The sequence below is a fragment of the Miscanthus floridulus genome, chromosome 13 (assembly GCF_019320115.1).
Source record: "Miscanthus floridulus cultivar M001 chromosome 13, ASM1932011v1, whole genome shotgun sequence".
NCBI lineage: Eukaryota > Viridiplantae > Streptophyta > Magnoliopsida > Poales > Poaceae > Miscanthus > Miscanthus floridulus.
This window is the reverse complement of record NC_089592.1, coordinates 88590366-88613833: the sequence shown is the minus strand read 5'-3', so window position 1 is coordinate 88613833 and position 23468 is coordinate 88590366. Positions and strand designations below refer to the sequence as shown.

The window sequence follows — 23468 nt, the reverse complement described above, 5'->3', positions numbered from 1 at the left end:
GAATGCGTGGATTCTCCCAAAGTTGTTGATCTACATTACTCCCTCCACACTCGTTTAGGAAATAATGCAATTCTCATTTTTCAGGTAGTCAAACAATTTAAACTTTAACTAAATTTATATAAAAAAATACTATCATTTACGATATAAAATAATTACCGTTAGATTAGTTATAGAATATATTTTTATAATAAATTTTGTTTGGAGAAATTAATGCTAATATAACTATAAACTCGATTAAAATTTGAGTTACTTTAACCAGCACGGATTCCGTAATTATATTTTTTCATGGACGGAGGGAGGACGAAGAAGGCAAATGTCCTCTCAACTCAACCCATTCCAGGCAATGTGTTGGTGTTGAATTTTCATTTCGAGAACTAAATGTAGCCTAAGTGAAACTGGACCTGGACCTGGACCTGCCGTCTCCTGGAATGTGGGGAGACCAATCACAGTCACCTCTGCTGTGATTGCTGTGGAAGAAGAAAGAGGACTGCTGATCCTGATCTATACTGCTCCGTATCCTCCATGGCAGTCTAGTCTAGGCAGAAACCAACTCCAACACTGTCTGGTTCTGGTTCGATTTCGCCACGTGACCCCCGAAGCGGCGGCGCGCAGCTGGCGCCTTGACGTCCCCCTTGACGCCGCGCGGCGTGGACGGACCTCCGCAGCGCAGCTTCCGTCTCGTCCGCTCCGCGAGCTACACAGACCTACCGCCGAGGCTGCAGCGTACTGGTTACGCTTCTGGGCCCAGCTGCAGCGTGAAGAGCAAGCTAAGGACGCGCTCTCGACAATAAGCAAGAAATTAGAAGTTATTGCTCTAGAGATATCCAATAACGGATGGAAACAATTTTATTGTTTAAGTTAGCGTCTTGGTCATGTTATAAGACCTTGGCTTTCTTTTTGGTTTTATCATTTTCTGTAATTTTGGGCTGTGTACATCTACGGATGTAGAGGCCGGATGTTTATCCATTATCTAAAAAAAGACCTACCGCCGAGGCGGGCCCCCACGGCACCGCGCCTACTTTAAACCCTCCCCCACCTCCTGCCGTGGAGGGATCGGCGGCTGCCGGCTGTGGACTGTTGAAGGAAGTTCGCTTCTGCCTGCGTGCTCTGGAGAGCTAGATGGCGATGGCCTCCGGGTGGAGGGGCATCCTGGGCTTCGACTACGGCATCGTGCAGGCGCCGCTCGGCCCCGACATCTCCGGCCCCGAGCTCGTCGCCGCAGTCGCCAACGCCGGCGCCATCGGACTCCTCCGCCTCCCCGACTGGGTAGGTACCGCCTCCTCTGCGTCTCAGTACCCTTTAATTAATTAATTGCTAGCAGTAGTTTGCTTCCTGTGCTGTCCTCGCTGAGCTGAGATCAACCGCTTCATTGTTTGTTGCTGACCGCAGCCGGCGCCGGATCATGTCAGAGAGCTGATCCAGAAGACCAGGAGCCTCACGTCCAAGCCGTTCGGGGCGGCCATCGTGCTGGCCAGGGCCTTCCCGCACGAGGAGAACCTCAGGGTCGTCCTGGAGGAGAAGCTCGCCGTGCTGCAGGTCTACTGGGGGGACTTCCCCAAGGAGAGGGTCCAAGAGGCGCATCGCGCCGGAGTTAAGGTCTTGCATCAGGTGCGCGCCATTGCTAGTTAGCTGCGCCAGTTATTATTATCATCCGTGCTGCGACAGCAACTGAGAACAGAAATCAGACCAAGTGATGGCCTCGAGCTGATCTTCCACCGAAGACAGCCAACGTTTGGCGTTGCCATGGAAATGCATAGTGGCAGCCTGAACCCACACAGCGGACTCGACACGATACAGCTCAAAGTAATGGATGGCTTGTTTAATCCATAGTTTTGGATGATCCCCCTGGAATCGAGGGAAATCAAACTTGGGAAGCTTGCCAGTATGGCTGCCCCCAGAGCCCCCCTGATGGCTTGACTCGTAATGACCTCCTGGGTGTGGCTGTGGTTGATGTGGTGGTGGTGGGCGTGGAGGACATGGTAACGGATGAGGGGAAGGAGGATGTCAAGGAAACGTACCCTTGCCGGGAGGTGGAATCAGAGTGGTGACCACTCCGAATTCAACTTCCCGGTTCCCGATTTCGACGCGGTGCCCGTTGGGACCGAGTGGCTGCAGATCCCACAGGTGGGCGCGGGGCAGCCTGGAAGTCGCCGAAGCCGGCGGACTTAAGTTCAGAGTGACGATGGGCTTGGCGTCGTGGATCGACGCGCATGGCGACGTGGGAGCCGACGCAGACTTGGTGACGGGCGCGGTCGCGAACACCCCGAGAGTCGCTGATGGGCCGTTCACCATCGAGTGTTCCATGTACTTGGAGATCTTCCCAACTTCGAGCTTTAGTGTTGCGAGCTTGTTGACCTCGATGTGAAGGTCGTTGATGACGCCGTCGACTCCAGGGCGCCATTCGTCGAACACCTTGGCTGCAGACTCCAAGGCATCCAGACGGGTGGAAGACGACGCCGTTGTTGAATCGAGCTTCCGCTCTAGCCCATCGAACCGCTTCTCCTGGGCGGCAAAGCGCTTGTCGAGCTCAGCCAGCAGCGCCTTCTGGTCGGGACCCATGGCACCACGGGTGCGTTGAAGACGGGTGTAGTGATCGTGGGTGGAAAGGGAGGCAGGATCCAGATCGGCGGCGCACGCCACAAATTGCAACTACAGGATTGGAATTACAGAATCCCCAAATTGAACTGCAGCTCACAGATCAGATTCAGGGTTAGACCAACCAAATCCAGTGGAGTTTTAGCAATCGATGGATTAAGGTGCTCCAGACGATCGATCGGTGCCGAGGACCGGTGTCTCTGATACCACTTGTGAGAGATAGCAGAGGGATTGGGAGGAATGGGGGAGAGGATTGGAGAGCACGGCAGGAGGAAGAAGAAGAACAGGTGACGAAGAACGAGTGCTTAGTTTAGAACAACGGATTCAGGTTTACAATTTGATGCCTCTCTCTTACTCTCTCATCTCCTTAAGAATACAGAGGCGGGGTGCCCTGGCTCGCGCATGCAAGCGCCACTCACTTGGCCCATTCTTCTCCAGAGTACCGAGGGTTGGGCCTCCTGGGCTTCTGCCTTCTTGGGCCGGCTACTGGTGGCGGAGACATCTTCAGGAGAGCTGCTCACACAGTATCAGTGACAATTTCATCACTGGGAAAAATATATCCATAGTACTTCATAGTTCATACTCTATGGCATTCTACTTCCAACTCTTTATTACGAATTCGTATGGTACTATGGGTGGTAGGGTGTGATGCCCAGATGGAGTGACAGAGACTAGAAAAACACTAGATAGGATCGTGTTTGCCTGTGGTTAGTCTGCCAGCACGGCCAGAGCCTTGATTCGTGGGAGTGGGGTGCATTTGATTGTCCAATAATAATGCTCATTGCTCAAAGCACACAGTACCAAATGTTAAATATGCCAAAGTGCAAATGATGATACAAGTGGGGCCAGTATCAGCCTGATGCATCACCCTCAGTGGGAAATGATCCGGTGAATAGCAGGCATGTCATGTACGGGCGGGCCTATACCAGGCGCAGGCGCGCCCGCGATGTCCGCCGCGCGGCTGAGCGCGCGGGATCGGCCCTGAGTGGCTAAGTTTAGGAAGTTAGATTAGCGGTTGCTAATCCCTAAGATTAGGGAGTGCCTTCCAAATTCGGTTAGCCCTTGGCTATTTATACTTGTAATCTGGAGACAAATAGATCAGTCAAGAAATTATCTTAACCTTTCTCTTCCCTGTTAAGCCTGCGGTAGAGGGGTATAACCTCACCGGAGAAGACGGCCGACGGCTACGAGCTACGTAGCCGCGGTCTGGCCAGCCAAGGGTTTGGCGCCCTTGACAACCTGGTATCACGGTCACGTCGATCCTCGCCTTCCCGCTCCGCTCAATCCTCCACAGCAGCCGCCCACCACAAGAGCCCCCCACCATCGCCCCAATCTGCCGCCGTTTCCGCCGCGCCGCCGCCAGCCATGAGTGAGCCAACCATCGCCGATGTGCTGGAGTCCCTGAAGTCCCTAACCGCCGAGCTGACTGCCATGAAGGTAGACATGGCGGCTCTGAAGGACAAGTCCGCCTCATCGTCAGACAACGGCGTCGGCCGCCGCCCGGAAGATCCGCGCGACCTTGATCGCCCCCCAGATTCCAAAAATTGGACTTCCCGCGCTACGACGGCAAGTCCGATCCGATGCTCTTCATCAACAAATGCGAATCGTACTTCCGTCAGCAGCGCACCATGGCCGAGGAACGCGTGTGGATGGCCTCTTACCATCTGGAGGACGTCGCGCAGCTCTGGTACGTCCAGCTCCAGGAAGACGAAGGCACGCCGACATGGGGGCACTTCAAGGACCTCCTCAATCTGCGGTTTGGGCCTCCCCTCCGATCGGCGCCCCTATTCGAGTTGGCAGAGTGCCGGCGGACCGGAACCGTGGAGGAATACTCCAATCGGTTCCAGGCCCTCCTGCCGCGTGCCGGCCGCCTGGACGAGGCGCAGCGGGTCCAACTCTTCACTGGCGGCCTCCTACCGCCCCTCAGCCACGCCGTCCGCATCCACAATCCGGCGACGCTCGGGGCTGCCATGAGCCTCGCGCGCCAGGTGGAGTTGATGGAGGCCGATCGGCCGGCGCCGCCCCCGCCTCGGGCGCCCGCGCGGGGTCTCCTTCCAGCGCCCGCACCCCGGGCCGCCTTGCCACCGCCCCAGCAGCCACTGGCGCTCCCTGCGCCCCCGGGGGCCACCCAGCAGGGCCGCGGAGAGGGCAACCAGCGCCGCCTCACACCAGAGGAGATGGCGGAACGGCGTCGTCTGGGCCTCTGTTTTAATTGCAACGAGAAATATTCCCGTGGCCACAATCGCTTTTGCAGGCGCATCTTCTTCTTGGAGGGGGTGGAGATCGACGACGGCACGAACGTCGCCGGCGAGGCTGAGCCCGAGGCCGAGGCGCCCTGCTTCTCCCTTCAGGCAGTGGCAGGGGTTCCCGTGGCGGGCACTATGCAGATCGCCGTGGTTCTGGGTGCCGCGTCCCTCGTCGCCCTCCTAGACTCTGGCAGCACGCACAACTTCATCTCCGAAGCGGCGGCGAGGCGCTTCGGGCTGCCCCTCCGCCAACGACCCCATCTCACCGCCTTGGTAGCCAATGGCGAGCGGGTCACCTGTGCCGGCGTCATCCGCGACGCGCCCCTGCTCATCGACGACGCGGCGTTTCCGGCCGACCTCTACGTCATGCCGCTGGCCGGGTACGACGTCGTCCTCGGTACCCGGTGCCTCGGCGCGTTGGGCCCCATCGTTTGGGACCTCGGCAACCGGCGCATGACTTTCCAGCATCAGGGACACCCTGTCTCCTGGACCGGCATCGGCAGCCCTTTAGTGCCGACCTTGGGCGCCACCACAGCGCCGGACTCCCTCCTCGAGGCGCTGCTGCTCTCGTTTGGGGGGCTCTTCGCGGACCCCGTCAGTCTGCCCCCCAAACGCGCGCACGACCACCGCATCACGCTCAAGCCCGATGCCCAGCCGGTGGCCATCCGCCCCTACCGGTACCCCGCTGCGCACAAAGACAAGTTGGAGCGGCAGTGTGCCGCTATGATCGAGCAGGGGATCGTCCGCCGCAGCGAGTCGTCGTTCTCGTCGCCCGTCCTCCTCGTCAAGAAGCCCGATGGTTCGTGGCGCTTCTGCGTCGACTACCGGGCGCTCAACGCGCTTACCGTCAAGGACGCCTTTCCGATTCCGGTGGTCGACGAGCTCCTCGACGAGCTCTATGGTGCCAAGTTCTTCACCAAGCTAGACCTCCGGTCCGGGTATCACCAAGTGCGCATGCGCCCGGAGGACGTCCACAAGACGGCGTTCCGCACCCATGACGGCCTGTACGAGTTCTTGGTGATGGCGTTCGGGCTGTGCAACGCACCGGCGACATTCCAAGCACTGATGAACGACGTCCTCCGCCCGTTCCTGCGCCGCTTCGTCTTGGTATTTTTTGACGATATTTTGATTTACAGCACGACGTGGGCTGATCATCTTCGACATCTTCGGGCCGTGCTGGACGAGCTTCGCCGTCATCAGCTGTTCGTCAAGCGCACCAAGTGTTCCTTTGGTGCCTCCTCCGTCTCCTACCTCGGCCATGTCATCTCCGCGGCAGGCGTGGCCATGGACCCGACCAAGGTGCAGGCAGTCCATGAGTGGCCGACCCCCCGCTCACCCAGGGCGGTGCGCGGTTTTCTCGGCCTCGCCGGGTACTACCGCAAGTTCGTCCACAATTACGGGGCGATCGCGGCTCCGCTGATGGCTCTTCTCAAGAAGGAGGGCTTCACCTGGGACGACGCGGCGGCCGCGGCATTCTCAGCACTCAAGGCCGCCGTCACGTCCGCCCCCGTCCTCGCCATGCCCGACTTCGCCAAGCTGTTCACCGTCGAGTGCGACGCGTCGACATTCGGCTTCGGTGCGGTCCTGGTCTAGGAGGGCCACCCGGTGGCTTTCTTCAGCCGGCCTGTGGCGCCTCGCCACCGCTCGTTGGCCGCCTATGAGCGCTAACTTATCGGTCTCGTTCAGGCCGTGCGACATTGGCGCCCGTACCTGTGGGGGCGGCGCTTCATCGTCAAGACCGACCACTACAGCCTCAAATACCTCCTCGACCAGCGCCTCGCCACGATCCCTCAGCACCACTGGGTCGGCAAACTTCTGGGCTTCGACTTCTCGGTGGAGTACCGGTCGGGCGCCACCAACGTCGTCGTCGACGCCCTCTCTCGCCGTAATAATGACGAGGGCGAGGTGCTGGCCATTTCGGCGCCCCGCTTCGACTTCATCGAGCGCCTACGCCACGCTCAGGCCACTGACCCCGCCCTGGTTGCCATCCACGAGGACGTTCGGGCGGCCACCCGCGCGGCTCCCTGGACGCTGGTGGATGGCATGGTCGCCTTCGACGGCCGCCTGTACATCCCCCCGGTGTCACCCCTACTTCAGGAGATCGTGGCCGCTGTCCACAACGACGGCCATGAGGGCATGCACCGCACCCTCCACCGGCTCCGACGGGATTTTCATTTTCCCAACATGCGTCGTTTGGTGCAGGACTTCGTGAAGGCGTGCGCCACCTGCCAGCAGTACAAGTCCGATCACCTCCGACCGGCCGGTCTACTTCAACCTTTGCCGGTACCGTCGGCGGTGTGGGCGGACATCGGCATCGATTTCATTGAGGCACTGCCCAAGGTGCAGGGCAAGACGGTCATCCTCTCCGTCGTGGACCGTTTCAGCAAGTATTGCCACTTCGTCCCGCTTGCGCACCCCTACACCGCGGAGGCCGTCGCCCAAGCTTTCTTCGCCGACATCGTTCGCCTCCATGGCGTACCGCAGTCCATCGTCTCGGACCGCGATCCGGTGTTCACCTCGGCGTTCTGGCAGGAGCTCATGCGGCTCACTGGGACGAAGCTGTACATGTCGTCTGCCTTTCACCCGCAGACGGACGGCCAGACTGAGGCCGCCAATCGGGTCATCGTCATGTACCTACGCTGCTTCACCGGCGACCGCCCCCGACAGTGGCTCCGCTGGCTGCCATGGGCAGAGTACACCTACAACACCGCCTACCGGTCATCTCTCCGCGACACGCCGTTTCGGGTGGTTTATGGCCGGGACCCACCGACCATCCGTTCTTATGAGCCCGGCGAGACTCGGGTCGCTGCGGTGGCTCAGGAGATGGAGGAGCGCTCTGCCTTCCTCGACGACGTCCACTATCGCCTAGAACAGGCGCAGGCGGCCCAGAAGCGCGTCTATGACCAGCACCACAGGCCGGTCTCCTTCCAGGTCGGTGACTGGGTTCTTCTTCGCCTTCGGCAGCGGGCAGCAGCGTCCCTCCCATGCTCAGCTACGGGGAAGCTAAAGCCGCGGTACGTAGGGCCATACCAGGTCACAGAGCTCATCAATGAGGTGGCTGTGCGGCTCCAGCTGCCTTCCGGTGCCCGCCTCCACGATGTGTTCCACATCGGCGTCCTCAAGAAGTTCGTCGGCGCCCCGCTGGCCGCCCCACCGCTGCTACCACCACTCCTGCACGGCGCTGTGGTACCTGCCCCGGCCAAGGTGCTCCGAGCAAGGCTGGCCCGGGACGTGCGCCAGGTGCTTGTGGAATGGCAGGGTGAACCACCGGAGTCGGCTACATGGGAGGACCTGGAGGACTTCCGCGCCCGGTTCCCTTCCTTTCAGCTCGAGGACGAGCTGGACTTCGAGGCGGAGAGAGATGTCATGTACGGGCGGGCCTATACCAGGCGCAGGCGCGCCCGCGATGTCCGCCACGCAGATGAGCGCGCAGGATCGGCCCTGAGTGGCTAAGTTTAGGAAGTTAGATTAGCGGTTGCTAATCCCTAAGATTAGGGAGTGCCTTCCAAATTCGGTTAGCCCTTGGCTATTTATACTTGTAATCTGGAGACAAATAGATCAGTCAAGAAATTATCTTAACCTTTCTCTTCCCTGTTAAGCCTGCGGTAGAGGGGTATAACCTCACCGGAGAAGACGGCCGACGGCTACGAGCTACGTAGCCGCGGTCCGGCCAGCCAAGGGTTTGGCGCCCTTGACAAGGCATGTGATGATCCATTGCGTTATTACTGCTCTGCAATGCTTAGTTGTCCAAATTTGGCAAGCTTCTCTTCCTGTTTATTTCATACTTCATTTTCTTGCTAGAAATGTGCCAACATTGGCCAACCAATTTGACGATTAGAAGAAAAGGCTGTGCCAAATTTTGGCAGGGAAAATTTTGTTGGTGGGCAGTAACACTTGTTTTTTGGTTGAGTCCACTGAAGTGAATACTGCCTGTTCATGCTGATACGAGAACTCCAGTTTGTTAATTTATTGACATTGTTGTGATTGATGGTTTCATGATTTTAGACTTTGGGGTGATATCTGAACAGGTCGGCAGCCTTGAGGAGGCAGCTAAAGCTAAAGAAGCTGGTGTAGATGGAATCATTGTTCAGGGGCGTGAAGCAGGGGGTCATGTAATTGGTCAGGTAATTCCAGCTGGTTTCTGGTTTCTGCTTTGTTTTAACACTGTTGGACAACCTTTCACCACCCATCTGCTTATGTAGTCATTTGTGCATTTAGAATCTTCACCATCCTGTGGAATGCAGAGCTGCATTTTGCTGCCACTATGCAGATTAGAGTAAAAATGCTATATGCAGGGCTTGATTCAACTTCCTAGCTTAGGGCCCCTGTATCTTCTTATCTCTAAAAGCATAGCATGCATTTATAGCTTGTGTCCTTTTAATTGTCTTTTTTCTTGAATGTTCTCTCAGTCAGCTTCTATTTGGAAAAACAGGAAGGACTGTTTCCGCTGTTGCCAAGAGTAGTAGATCTTGTTTCAGATTCGGGCATTCCAGTTATCGCCGCTGGGGGAATTGTAGACGGACGTGGCTATGTTGCCGCATTGGCACTTGGTGCCCAAGCTGTTTGTTTAGGAACTAGGTATTATCTCGGTCTCTTGTACTGAGGATATACCAAAACAGAACCTTTTCATTATAGTTTGCATAATCTTAATTTCTTATGCTTACATTACATCGGTTCTTGAACATTCAGGTTTATTGCTACCGAGGAAAGCTTTGCACATCCTATTTATAAGCAAAAGCTAATCGAGATGAGTCACACAGACTACATAAATATATTAGGACGTGCTAGATGGCCTGATGCTCCACAACGTGTCCTGGAAACACCCTTCTATGCTGAGTGGAAGAATAATTTCCCAGATGAGGAAACAGAGGAAAATCAACCCATCATAGGCCACTCTATCATCCATGGCGCGGTATGTATTTGGATATCTTATATGCTGTCATGTGGGGGCGCACGTACGTGCGACGCCGTCGGGCGCGTGATGTGCGCCGGGCCACAGAGCGAGCCCAGCGTGCGGCTGAGGAGGCCACCGTGAGTGGCTAAGATTAGAAAATAAGAGATTAGTTTGCTTATTTATTCCTTAATTCTAGGCATGGTTGGTTCAGCCTGAGGGCTATTTGAGTCTTGTAACCAGACGATAAAGGCAAGGAAGATTATTATCCCTAATCTCTCTCTCGTCTCCCATCTAAGCCTACGGAAGAGGGGCATAACCTCGCCGGAGAAGACGACGGACCAAGGCTACAATCTCCGTAGCCGAGGGCCTCCTACCCTAGACGTCAAGGCCCTTGACAACCTGGTATCACAGTCACGCCGATCCTCTTCTTCCCGCTCCGCCGACCCAGCGCCAGCCGCCGCGTTTCACACAGCAGCAGCGCCACCAACCAGCCCACTACCACATCCACCATCAGCCAGCTTCGTCTCTTCACCCATGGCGGAGCCCTCCAACGCCGACATCGCCAAGATGATCGAGAGCCTCACCGGCACGATCGCCTCCCTGCAGTCCGACGTCGCGACGTTGAAGAAGGACAAGGAGAAATCCTCTTCATCGTCTGGCCCGGGCGGTAGTGCTGACGGCCAGCACCATGACGGCCAGCACCACAACGACCGTCCTCCGAGATTTCAGAAGATGGATTTTCCCCGCTATGATGGCACGACCGATCCGCTGATCTTTGTCAACCGCTGTGAATCTTACTTCCATCAGCAACGAATCATGGAGGAGGAGAAGGTTTGGATGGCCTCGTATAATCTGGAGGACGTCGCCCAATTGTGGTACATCCAACTCCAGGAGGATGAGGGTACCCCCCCGGTGGAGCCGCTTCAAGGATCTCCTCCACCTGCGCTTCGGGCCGCCCCTGCGCTCCGCGCCGCTCTACGAGCTCGCCGAGTGCCGGCGCATGGGCTCCGTGGAGGAGTATCAGAACCGGTTCCAGGCGCTCCTGCCACGCGCCGGTCCATTGGAGGAAGCCCAGCGCGTCCAACTCTTCACGGGGGGCCTCCTGCCGCCGCTAAGCCACGCGGTGCGGATTCACAACCCGCAATCGCTCGCGGCCGCCATGAGCCTGGCCCGTCAAGTGGAGTTGATGGAGCTCGACAGGCCGGCGCCGGCTACAGCCCGGTCAGCGGCCCGCGGCCTGCTTCCAGCACCGCCTCAGCGCCCCGCGCTCCCTGCACCACCACCAGCGGGCGCAGCCGCCGCCAAGATGGAGACCAAACCGGTGAAACGTCTCTCTCTGGAGGAGCAGGCGGAACGTCGCCGCCTTGGGCTGTGCTACAATTGCGACGAAAAGTACTCGCGTGGCCATAACCGGGTCTGCCGCTGCATCTTCTACATCGACGGCGTGACGCTCACAGACGCCGAAGACGCCGCATGGGACGGGGACCAGGAGGAGGCCCCGGTCTTTTCCTTGCAGGCGGTCACCGGCGTGCAGCCCTGCGACACCATGCAGGTCCGGGTGACGTTGGGCGCGATGACCCTCACTGCCCTCCTCGACACCGGCTCCACCCACAACTTCATCGCCGAGGAGGCGGCGCGCCGCACCAACCTGCCCATACAGTCCAAGCCCCGCCTCACCGCCACAGTTGCTAATGGCGAGAAGATCCAGTGCCCGGGCGTCCTGCGGCAGGCGCCGATCACCATCGCTGGGGAGGCGTTCCACGTGGACCTCTTTGTCATGCCGTTGGCGGGATACGATCTCGTCCTGGGAACCCAGTGGATGGTTACCCTGGGGCCGATCACGTGGGACTTCACGGCGCGCACCATGTCGTTTTTGCGCCAGGGCAAGGACATGTGCTGGACCGACGTGGCGGCGCGTCCGGAACCGACTATCGCCGCCACAGCAGCCTCGGCGGACCTCCTCGACAAACTGCTGGCATCCTTCGAAGGGGTTTTCGCCAAGCCTTCCGGCCTACCACCACAGCGTGGCCAGGACCACTGCATTGTCCTCAAGCCGGGTGCGCTGCCCGTGGCCATGCGGCCCTATCGTTACCCGGCGGCCCCCAAGGATGAATTGGAGCGGCAATGCGCCACCATGATCGCTCAAGGCATCGTCCGTCGCAGCGACTCCGCGTTCTCATCACCGGTCCTCCTCGTCAAGAAGCCGGATGGATCGTGGCGGTTCTGTGTCGACTACCGCGCCCTCAATGCGCTTATGGTCAAGGACGCGTTCCCGATCCCCGTCGTCGACGAGCTGCTGGACGAGCTCCACGGGGCGCGTCTCTTCACCAAGCTAGATCTCCGCTCCGGGTACCATCAGGTGCGGATGCGGCCGGCCGATGTCCACAAGACCGCGTTCTGAACCCACGACGGTCTCTACGAGTTCCTCGTCATGCCGTTCGGGCTGTGCAATGCCCCGGCAACGTTCCAGGCGCTGATGAACGACGTACTCCGACCGTTCCTTCGTCGTTTCGTTCTTGTGTTTTTTGATGATATACTAATCTACAACAAGACTTGGGCGGATCACCTACGCCACATCCGCGCCGTCCTCAGCGAGCTTCAGCGGCACCAGCTCTTCCTCAAGCGCGCCAAGTGCGCCTTCGCTAGCGCGTCCGTCGCCTACCTTGGCCACGTCATTTCCGCGGCAAGCGTCGCCATGGACCCGGCCAAGGTGCAGGCGGTGCGGGACTGGCCGACGCCGCGCAGTCCGTGGGTTCCTCGGCTTAGCGGGCTACTACCGCAAGTTTGTGCACAACTACGGCACAGTTGCAGCACCCCTCACTGCCTTCCTCAAGAAAGATGGGTTCTCTTGGTCAGGGGAGGCCTCGGCAGCATTCGACGCGCTCAAGGCTGCTGTCGCCTCCGCCCCGGTACTCGCCATGCCGGATTTCTCCAAGCCCTTCATCGTCGAGTGCGACGCGTCGTCTCACGGCTTCGGGGCGGTGCTGGTCCAGGACAGCCACCCGGTGGCCTTCTTCAGCCGGCCGGTGGCGCCCCGCCATCGCGCACTTGCGGCGTACGAGCGCGAGCTGATCGGCCTCGTGCACGCGGTACGGCACTGGCGACCGTACCTATGGGGGCGCCGTTTCATCGTCAAGACTGATCACTACAGCCTCAAGTACCTGCTCGATCAGAGGCTCGCGACGATCCCTCAACATCACTGGGTGGGGAAGCTTCTCGGGTTCGACTTCGCCGTCGAGTACAAGCCGGGCCAGGCCAATGCCGTGGTGGACGCGCTGTCGCGTCGGGACACGCCGGCGGAAGGCACCATTCTGGCGCTTTCGGCCCCACGGTTCGACTTCATCGATAGACTCCGTCAAGCGCAAGCTACTGACTCGGCCCTCGTCGCCATGCATGAAGAGATTGCTGCGGGCTCCAGAGCTCTGTCGTGGGCGGTGGTGGAGGGGCTGCTCCAGTACAGTGGGCGCTTGTACATTCCCCCGGCCTCGCCTTTGTTACCAGAGCTCCTGGAGGCGGTCCATGCGGAGGGGCACGAAGGCGTCCAGCGCACGCTGCACCGGATACGGCGGGATTTTCATTTTCCTAACATGAAACAGCTCGTGCAGGATTGGGTACGGGCATGCCCTACGTGCCAGCGCTACAAGTCGGAGCATCTACACCCGGCCGGCCTTCTTCTCCCGCTGCCCGTGCCGCAAGGAGTCTGGACTGACATCGCCCTAGACTTTGTTGAGGCGCTGCCACGTGTCCGGGGCAAGTCGGTCATCTTGACGGTCGTGGACAGGTTCAGCAAGTACTGCCACCTCATTCCTCTGTCCCACCCGTACTCCGCGGAGTCCGTCGCCCAGGCTTTCTTCGCCGATATCATCCGCCTCCATGGCGTGCCACAGTCCATCGTGTTGGACAGGGACACGGTCTTCACCTCCAACTTCTGGCGCGAGCTGATGCGGCTGGTTGGCACCAAATTGCACATGACGACGGCCTTTCACCCCCAGTCCGATGGGCAGTCCGAGTCGGCCAACCGCATCATCATCATGTACCTGAGATGTCTCACCGGAGATCGGCCGCGGTAGTGGCTCCAGTGGCTCCCGTGGGCGGAGTACGTCTTCAACACCGCCTACCAGACGTCACTGCAGGACACGCCGTTCCGCGTCGTCTACGGTCGCGATCCTCTGTCCATCCGGTCATATGAGCCCGGAGACACCAGGGTGGCCGCCGTCGCCAAGACCTTGGAAGAGCGAGATGAATTTCTCGCTGACATCCGCGCCCGACTCCAGCAAGCACAGGCGGTCCAAAAGCGCCACTATGACAAGACGCATCGCCATGTATCGTATCAGGTGGGGGACTGGGCACTTTTAAGGCTCCGGCAGCGCGCGGCGTCCTCACTGCCACAGACCGTCACCGGCAAGCTGCGGCCACGCTTCTACGGTCCCTACCGCATCACGGAGCTCCTCAACGACGTCGCTGTTCGCCTCGCCCTGCCACCCCGAGCCCGCCTGCACGACGTCTTCCACATCGGCCTCCTCAAGAAATTCCATGGTTCGCCGCCGGATGCTCCACCGGCCCTGCCTGCGGTTCACCATGGTGCGGTGGTTCCGGAGCCCGAACGCGCCGTCAAGATGCGCCTCGCCCGCAGGGTGCGCCAGCTGCTGATCCAGTGGAAGGGCGAGTCCCCGGCTTCGGCGACCTGGGAAGACGCTGACGCCTTCACCGACAAGTACCCAGACTTCCAGCTCGAGGACGAGCTGTCTTCCGAGGAGGGGAGAGATGTCATGTGGGGGCGCACGTACGTGCGACGCCGTCGGGCGCGTGATGTGCGCCGGGCCACAGAGCGAGCCCAGCGTGCGGCTGAGGAGGCCACCGTGAGTGGCTAAGATTAGAAAATAAGAGATTAGTTTGCTTATTTATTCCTTAATTCTAGGCATGGTTGGTTCAGCCTGAGGGCTATTTGAGTCTTGTAACCAGACGATAAAGGCAAGGAAGATTATTATCCCTAATCTCTCTCTCGTCTCCCATCTAAGCCTACGGAAGAGGGGCATAACCTCGCCGGAGAAGACGACGGACCGAGGCTACAATCTCCGTAGCCGAGGGCCTCCTACCCTAGACGTCAAGGCCCTTGACATATGCCTTGAATTTGGTCACACATTCTGAATTTAGCAGTTGCATCCATTTTTCGTGTCTTTTCTGTTCACTTGTTCTAGACAGCTGCAGAAATTATTTCATTTATTTGCAGGCTTAAATATTAAAGAACTGGAACACACAGCGTTAGACCCTTAGTAATCTAGTTGCAAAAAAGAAATGTGAGCCATATATAGTTGTAACCATGAATTGTTTGACCCGTAACTCTAGGTTGTCTGCTTGATACAATCATACAAAAAGGATATGAAATTCAGCATGCCAAAGGTTAAATAAAACAGTATAACACTTGGCAAAAAAGAGTTTGCTCCAGTTCAGAGGCCAGAAGCACAAAGCAGCAGTATATACTGTTCACTTTTGCATCCAATATAAAGAACTGTGGCTTTGAAACTCAGGCAACCAATTTGAAATGGCTACCCTAGTTTATGGAATCCTACTTAGTTGTTATCATGCATCTGAAAATGGTTCTTCTAGTTATGCTATGATTTGGGAGGAATGGCCATCATTCTGCTAAATTCACCTCAGGACAGTGGAGGGCGGGCGGGTGGCTAATAGTTGCTTGCCTTCAAACAAAATAGTAGATTATAGTGTAGAACATGCAATGATTATTGAGGTCTATGTCAGCACTCAGTTGCATCATTGGTGGTCAGACCTCATAACCTACTCGATCTGGATTTGCAGTATCTCAGCTCGGACATTCGCCATTCTTTCAACTAATAGTTGGCTCATAGTAATTAGTATATTTGCCTTTCTTTTAACCATAGATTGTTTTGTTCAAAGGAAGGCTAACTGTCGGTGTTTTGAGTTGTCACCGGCTAGTAAATTTCTAATATTGCGCGTCTGGCCCGGATGATGTGCTGAGAGGACACGAGGTTTATTGGTTCGGGCAGAATGTACCTACGTTCAGTTCGTTGCTGCTGCTCGTGTTACTAGCACTGAAAGTTCGTAGTACGGGTTACAAACGGTCGAGAGAGTGACAGGTCTCGGTTCGAGTCTGAATCGGTGTGATGCGTTCCGATGCGATCGATTCAAGTTCCGGTCTTTTTCATGGGACGCTCTGCTTTCCCTTTTATAGGCTAAGGGAAAGCACGGGTTACGGTCGAGGAAAAAAGAGGAGAATGAGAAGGAGAGGAATTCCTCCAGGATCGCAGGGTCCTTTTCTTTCACGTGAGTCCCGCCGACCCTGTAGACGTCAACAGAGACAGCTCCACGTCGCGGCCCTGTCCGTCACTAGCGCCATGCGCAGGCGTCGTCTCCCGGTCGTGGCGCTCCACTCCGTCCTGACAGACGCCGTGGTGAACTGACGCGCCTGTCAATGCCCGTACGAGAGTTAGGCAGAACAGCACCGGCACGCCCGACGCTGTTCCTGATGTGAATCCCCAGGTATGGCCCGTCACGGCCACGGGTTATATCAGAGCATGCCGATCACCTCCCTTGTGTTAGAGATTTGACCAGGGCCCATTCGCTTGGACCTGGAGTGGTTGGCGGTGGTATGGGTCTTCATGGAGCGAGACGGATCCCCCGGCCTCGGGGTCGGTCGAGGCAGAGTCCCCCCCTGAGGCCAGGCGAGGCGGAGCCCGCGGCCTCGGGGTTGGGCGAGGCGGAACCAGCCCTCAGAGGTCGGGCGAGGCAGAGCCCGCAGCCTCGGTGTCGGGCGAGACGGAGCCCGCCCCAATAGGTCGGGCGAAGCGGAGCGCAGACCCAAGGGTTGGACGAGGCGGAGCCCGCGGCCTCGGGGTCGGACGAGGCGGAGTCCTCCCCTAGAGGCCGGGCGAGGCGGAGCGCAGAGCGCAGACCCAAGGGTCGGGCGAGGCGGAGCCCGCAGCCTCGGGGTCGGGCGAGAGGTCGGGCGAGGCGGAGCTTGCACACCTGGGGGTCTGTTGGAGCTGTAGTCACACTCTTGACTGCTCGGATATATCAATGTTGATGGTTATTAGCTCCTCCTATTCTGGTACCCTAGTATTGGTCCCCGACACAAATATTGATATATTGTGCAGTTTGTAGATGATGGGTCTCAGTACTTGTCAAGGCCGTCGAGCCCTAGGGTGGCCGGCCCTCGACTACAGAGATCGTAGCCTCGGTTTGTCTTCTAGGGCAAGGTTTTCCCCCTCAGCAGCCTAGGCTTGAGAACGATAGAGAGAGATAGATTGATAATGATAATTCTTGATTGATTCCCACGAGTGCTGATTACATAAATATATAACCTTTCACAAGGCAACCGACTAGAGCTAATTGCTCCTAAAACTAAGGACCTGATCTGATGGCTTTCCATCCTAGCCACTCGGTGGCTCAGCCTGCACGCGCGACGCGCTCTGCGCGTGATCTGCTGCGCGCCGGATGTCCCTGGCACGGCGCCGTCTAGAGTACGTGCGCCCGTACATGACATCTCTCCCCTCCTCGACAGTCAGCTCGTCCTTGAGCTGGAACGCAGGGAATCGGTCGGCGAAGGAATCCAGGTCTTCCCAGGTTGCTGAAGCTGCCGGCTCACCTTTCTAGCGGATGAGTACCTAGCGTACACCGCATGCCAGGCGAGTGCGGACAGCGCGTTTGGGTTCGGGCACCGTGGCACCATTGAGGATGGCGGGAAGCGGAGGCGGTGCAATCGGCAGTTCGCCCACCCAATGCTTGAGGAGGCCGACGTGGAACACATCATGGAGCCGAGCGCGAGGCGATAGAGCAATCCAGACCGCAACGTCGTTGACGACCTCCATGACCCTGTAAGGGCCGAAGAAGCGGGGCTTCAGCTTGCCCGTCGCAGCAGCGTCCAGGGAGACTATTGGGCGATGGCGAAGTCGAAGCAGGACCCAATCGCCCACCTTGTAGGAGACGGCCCTGTGCTGCTTGTCGTAATAGCGCTTCTGGACGGTCTGTGCTTGCTCCAGTGGGAAGCGCACATCTTGCAGGAACTCCTCGCGCTCCGCCATGGACTTGGCAACCACTGCGACGCGCGTCTCCCCGGGCTCGTATGACCGGATGGTGGGGGGGTCGTGGCCGTAGACGATGCGGAAGGGCGTGTCGCGAAGCGAAGTCTGGTAGGCGGTGTTGTAGGTGTACTCTGCCCAGGGAAGCCACCTGAGCCACTGGCGTGGTCGATCACCTGTGAAACAACGTAAGTACATGGTGATGACGCGGTTGGCCGCCTCCGTTTGGCCATCCGATTGGGGATGGAACGCCGTGGTCATGTGTAGTTTGGCCCCCATAAGCCGCATCAGCTCCCTCCAGAACGTGGAGGTGAAGACAGGATCCCAATCGGACACCATGGATTGCGGCATCCCGTGAAGGTGAACGATCTTGGCGAAGAAAGCTTGAGCCACAGACTCTGCAGAATACGGGTGAGCCAGCGGGATAAAGTGGCAGTACTTGCTGAAGCGGTCCACCACGGTGAGGATGACCGATTTGCCGCGGACTTTGGGCAACGCCTCCACGAAGTCAAGGCCGATGTTGGTCCACACCATCTTTGGCACAGGCAGTGGAAGAAGGAGGACGATGGGGTGGAGGTGCTCCGACTTGTACCGCTAGCAGGTGGGGCAGGCGCGGACGAAGTCCTGGACATGGCGCTGCATGTTGGGGAAGTGGAAATCGCGGCGGAGGCGATGAAGCGTGCGCTGAACGCCCTCATGGCTGTCCTCATGAACAGCGGCCACGAGTTCCTGCAGCAGTGGCGAGGACGGGGCGACGTAGAGGCGCCCGTCGTAGGTGACTAGGCCATCATGGATGGCCCACGGCACCGTGCGTGTCCCGGCGACGATCTCGTCCTTGAGGGCGACGAGAGCTGGATCAGCGACCTGCGCTTGACGTAAGCGGTCGATGAACTCGAAGCGGGGGCGGAGAGCGCGAGCACCGCACCGTCCTCGGTGTCGCGATCGGTGTCGCGGCGTGAGAGTGCGTCGACGACCGTGTTCTGGGCGCCCGGCTTGTACTCCACGATGAAGTCAAACCCCAGGAGCTTCCTGACCCAATGATGTTGAGGGATCGTGGCAAGCCGCTGGTCGAGTAGGTACTTCAGGCTATAATGGTTAGTCTTCACCGTGAAGCGGCGGTCCTAGAGATATGGGCACCAGTGACGGATGGCGTGCACGAGCCCAATGAGCTCCCGCTCGTAGGCGGCGAGGGACCGATGGCGCGGAGCGATGGGGCGACTGAAGTACGCGATCGGGTGCTTGTCTTGGATCAGCACCGCGCCGAAACCATGGGTCGATGCGTCGCATTCGACGAGGAACGGTTGGGCGAAATCCGGGAGCGCCAAGACCGGGGCCGAGGTCACCGCTGCCTTGAGGGCCGTGAACGCCACAGCGGCCTCGTCCGACCAAGCGAAGCCCTCTTTTTTGAGGAGCGCCGTGAGTGGAGCCGCGATCTCGCCGTAGCCATGGACGAAATTGTGGTAGTAGCCCGCAAGGCCCAGGAACCCGCGCACCGCACGCGCCGAGCGGGGCTGGGGCCAGTCGCGGATCGCCTGCACCTTGGCGAGGTCCATGGCGACTCCGGTGTCGGAGATGATGTGGCCCAGGTATGCGATCGAGGTGACGCCGAACGCACACTTGGAACGCTTGACGACGAGGCGGTGGTGTCACAGCACGGAGAGCACGGCGCGGAGGTGACGAAGATGATCCGCCCATGACGCATTGTAGATCAAGATATCGTCAAAGAACACAAGTACGAACCGGTAGAGGAAGGCGCGGAGGACGTCGTTCATCAGCGCCTGGAACATGGCGGGGGCGTTGCAAAGCCCAAACGGCATCACCAGGAACTCGTAGAAGCCGTCGTGGGTGTGGAAAGCGGTCTTGGCGATGTCCTGGGGCACCATCCGGACCTGGTGGTAGCCAGAGCGGAGGTCTAGCTTGGTGAAGAATTTGGCGCCGTGGAGTTCGTCGAGCAGCTCGTCGACGACCAGAATGGGGAAAGCGTCCTTGACCGTGATGGCGTTCAGGGCGCGGTAGTCGACGCAGAAGCACCAGGAGCCATCTGCTTTCTTGACGAGGAGGACCGGCGACGAGAACGCCGACGAGCTGCGGCGAATGAGCCCCTGCTCCAGCATGGTGGCGCACTGACGCTCCAGCTCGTCTTTGTGCGTGGCCGGGTAGCGTTAGGGCCGTACGGCGACTGGCTGCGACCCTGGCTGAAGGACGATGTGGTGGTTGTGGCCGCGAGGAGGAGGTAGCCCTTGCGGCACGGTGAAGAGGTCGGCGAACCCGTCGAGGAGCTTGTCCAGCAGTGACGGGCTGGCGGTGGTCGTGCGGGCGCTGGGGTGGTTTGGCCCGACGAGGCCGTGCCAGCACACCTCATGGCCGTGGTGCTGGAAGGTCAGCGTGTGGGCGGTGAAGTCCCACGTGTTGGGCCCCAGCGTTGCCAGCCATTGGGTCCCCAGGACCATGTCGAAGCCAGCGAGGGGCATGATGAAGAGATCGGCGCGGAACGCGGTGTCATGGATGGAGAACGCCGCACCGCGGACGACGCCCACGCAAGCGACGCGCTCACCGTTCGCCACAGTCGCCGTGAGCCGGGGGCGTTGTTGAAGAGGCAGCCCGATCCGCTGCGCCGCCGCCTCCGAGATGAAATTGTGGGTAGACCCGGAGTCCAGGAGGGCGACAAGGCGCGAGTTGCTGAGCATGACGGGCACCTGCATCGTGTCGACGAAGCGAACGCCCGCGATAGCCTGGAGGGAGAACACAGGCGTCTCGTCTGTAGCCACGTCCTCTGCGGCCGCCGTGTCCTCAGTGTCGTCATCTTCCATGGCGCTGTCGAGGAGGAAGAGCCGCTTGCAGACGCGGTTGTGGCCCCGGGTGAACCTTTCGTCGCAGTTGCAGCACAACCCGAGGCGGCGACGCTCTTCATGTTCCGTCGACGACAGGCGCTTGATCGGCCGGATCTCTGAGGTGGTCGGGCCTGTGGTAGGCGCCTTGCCGCCTGTAGGGGCCGGTGGCAGAAGGCGTGGAGCCGACACCGGAAGCAGGGGCCTGGCGCCCGCGCGTCCCGCGGCGGCCGGAGCCACCATGTACCGCTCCCGCAATTCCAACTGACGGGCGAGGCTCATCGTGGCCGCTAGGGATTGCAGATTGTGCACCTATACGTCGAGGCTGAGCGGGGGCAGCAGACCGCCGGTGAAGAGCTAGACGCGCTGCGCCTCGTCGAGGGGGCCGGCCCGTGGTAGAAGAGCCTGGAACCGGTCCTGGAAGTTGGCCACGGTGCTGGTGCGCCGGCAATCGGCGAGCTCGAAGAGGGGCGCGGATCGCAGGGGCAGCTCGTACCGCAGGTTTATGAGCTCCTTGAATCGGCGCCACGATGGAGTACCCTCGTCCGTTTGGACTTGGATGTACCACATCTGGGCCCCTCCCTCCAGGTTGTAGGAGGCCATCCAAACCTTCTCCTCCTCCATGATTCTTTGCTGGTGGAAGTAGGATTCGCAACGGTTAAGAAAAATCAGCGGATCAGACTTGCCGTCGTACCGTGGAAAATCCATCTTCTGGAATTTCGGAGGCCGACCGACGGGGGGGCTGCCCTCGGCGTGCTTGGAGCCCGACGACGAGTATCGGTCGGAGGAGAGTGTCGTGATCGCCTTCGCATTGGCCTCGACGGTAGCCTGCAGGGACTGGACGGCCTTCGCGAGGAACTCAACGGTGGCCTTGAGATCGTCGCCCATGTTGCTTGCGTAGGAGGAGGACGCCGGGGAGGGCTGTGGTGTTGGCGGCGCGGCGGCTGGTGGTGAGGTGGGTGGTGCGGCGGCTAGTGGTGTTGTCGAGTTGGCGAGGGAAGGCGAGGATCGCCGGGACCGTGATACCAGGTTGTCAAGGCTGTCGAGCCCTAGGGTGGCCAGCCCTCGACTACGGAGATCGTAGCCTCGGTCCGTCTTCTAGGGCGAGGTTTTTCCCCTCGACAGCCTAGGCTTGAGAACGATAGAGAGAGAGAGATTGATAATGATAATTCTTGATTGATTCCCACGAGTACTGATTACATAAATATATAGCCTTTCACAAGGCAACCGACTAGAGCTAATTGCTCCTAAAACTAAGGACCTGATCTGATAGCTTTCCATCCTAGCCACTCGGTGGCTCAGCCTGCACGCGCGACGCGCTCTGCGCGCGATCTGCTGCGCGCCGGATGTCCCTGGCACGGCGCCGTCTAGAGTACGTGCGCCCGTACATGACAGTACTGTAGTTCAGTGTATCACTTTTTTTTTATGAAAAGTTCAGTGTATCACTTATTGCAACTTCAATTGCATACTCTGTACTTGTGCATCTGTAACTAGGAAATACACAACTGACCAACAATTCCTGACCACAGCACAAGGATATTCGTCGGTTTGCCGGTACTGTTCCAAACGCCACGACAACAGGAGATATCGACATCATGGCCATGTATGCAGGTCAGGGTGTTGGGCTAATCACGGAGATCATACCAGCTTCTGAAGTTGTCAAAAGTCTGGTCGCTGAAGCAAAGGAAGTTATTAGAGAAAAGCTTTCTGGTTACCAGTAAAATCCTTCCTGAACTGCAAGTTAGAACGTGTGAAGTATCAAGTATTTGTGAGTAGTCGCCAATAAGAATAATTGGGAGTACCAAGGTTTGTTTCTTGTGCTATTTGTAAGTAAAAAACTGGTGAAAATAAATGAGACTACCAAAGGTATTCTGTCTGCCAAAATTTTATGCTGCTATGGTCCCGTTCGGCTGGCAGAATTTTGGCTGAAACCGGCTGAAAAACACTGTTCTAGCTGAATTGTTGTGAGAGAAAAAACACTGTTCCGGCTGAAAAAAGAAGCCGAATATGGCGGTGTTCGCTGGTCTGAAGGAGACCAGCCAGCTGGCTGGTTCCCCTCACGCGATACTGTTCATCCATCCAGCCAAACAGTATTTCTCTCACACACAACCAGCCAGTTTCAATCAAGATTCTACCAGCCAAACGGGACCTATGGGGTAAACCGAACGGGGCCATGTCATGGAATACTACCTGTAATATTTTTGGAGCGTCTTCACATAACCCTGAAGGGCCTCTGCCCTATTGCATTGTTGCTACGTGACCTACAAAACCTAAAGAGATATACTCTATTTTGTCTCTTTTCCGGCTTTCCGTATGATTTTGCTCAATCCACAGAGCTGAGAAACGTATGCGGTGGTCAGTTGGTGTGATGGTTCAAATTCTGAGGGCAACGCCAATAATGTGAGCGAGATCCTGGCTGGGGGGGGGGGGGGGGGGGGGGGGGGGGGGTAGGCTCCTCCCGTATGGGTGGGTGTAAGCTAACCTTACTTTGGACAATATTGCAATGTCCGTCATTACGTTTTCCAAATGGGCAGTAGGAACTATAAGCTCTGACATGGGTCATTTTTTTAGAATAATCAAGACAATGGTCACAAATATCACTGAGTAATTTGGCAATTGATAGCCCAGCGAAGAGCTGGAGTAGCATAGCATATAAGCCCCGTTCGCTGGTCTGAACTTTGGCTGAAACTGGCTGAAAAATATTGTTCCGGCTGAATTGTTGTGAGAGAAAAACACTGTTCCGGCTGAAAAAAATAAGCCGAACAAGCCAAATTTAAGACAAGCGAACAGTGTTTTTCAGCTCACAACAATTCAGCCGGAACAGTATTTAGGCCTCGTTCGCTTGTCTTAA

At 58.0% G+C, this 23468-nt stretch overlaps 1 protein-coding gene across 1 annotated transcript; it reads left to right on the top strand.

Annotated features, from left to right (window-relative positions):
- The first annotated feature begins 986 nt into the window (after window positions 1-986).
- Window positions 987-22493, top strand: LOC136498857 (uncharacterized). Its single transcript, XM_066494570.1, has 6 exons — window positions 987-1266; window positions 1390-1608; window positions 8870-8965; window positions 9274-9419; window positions 9531-9753; window positions 22147-22493. The coding sequence occupies exons 1-6, from the start codon at window positions 1120-1122 to the stop codon at window positions 22336-22338; spliced, it is 1023 nt and encodes a 340-aa protein (XP_066350667.1). The 5' UTR covers window positions 987-1119; the 3' UTR covers window positions 22339-22493.
- Window positions 22494-23468: the final 975 nt, after the last annotated feature.

Excerpts from the sequence above, each read along its gene's own strand:
- LOC136498857 (XM_066494570.1), top strand. The coding sequence starts at position 1,120 with ATGGCGATGGCCTCCGGGTGGAGGGGCATCCTGGGCTTCGACTACGGC. Across the intron at positions 1,267-1,389 it reads TCCTCCGCCTCCCCGACTGG|CCGGCGCCGGATCATGTCAG; the intron begins GTAGGTACCGCC and ends TGCTGACCGCAG. Across the intron at positions 1,609-8,869 it reads GAGTTAAGGTCTTGCATCAG|GTCGGCAGCCTTGAGGAGGC; the intron begins GTGCGCGCCATT and ends ATATCTGAACAG.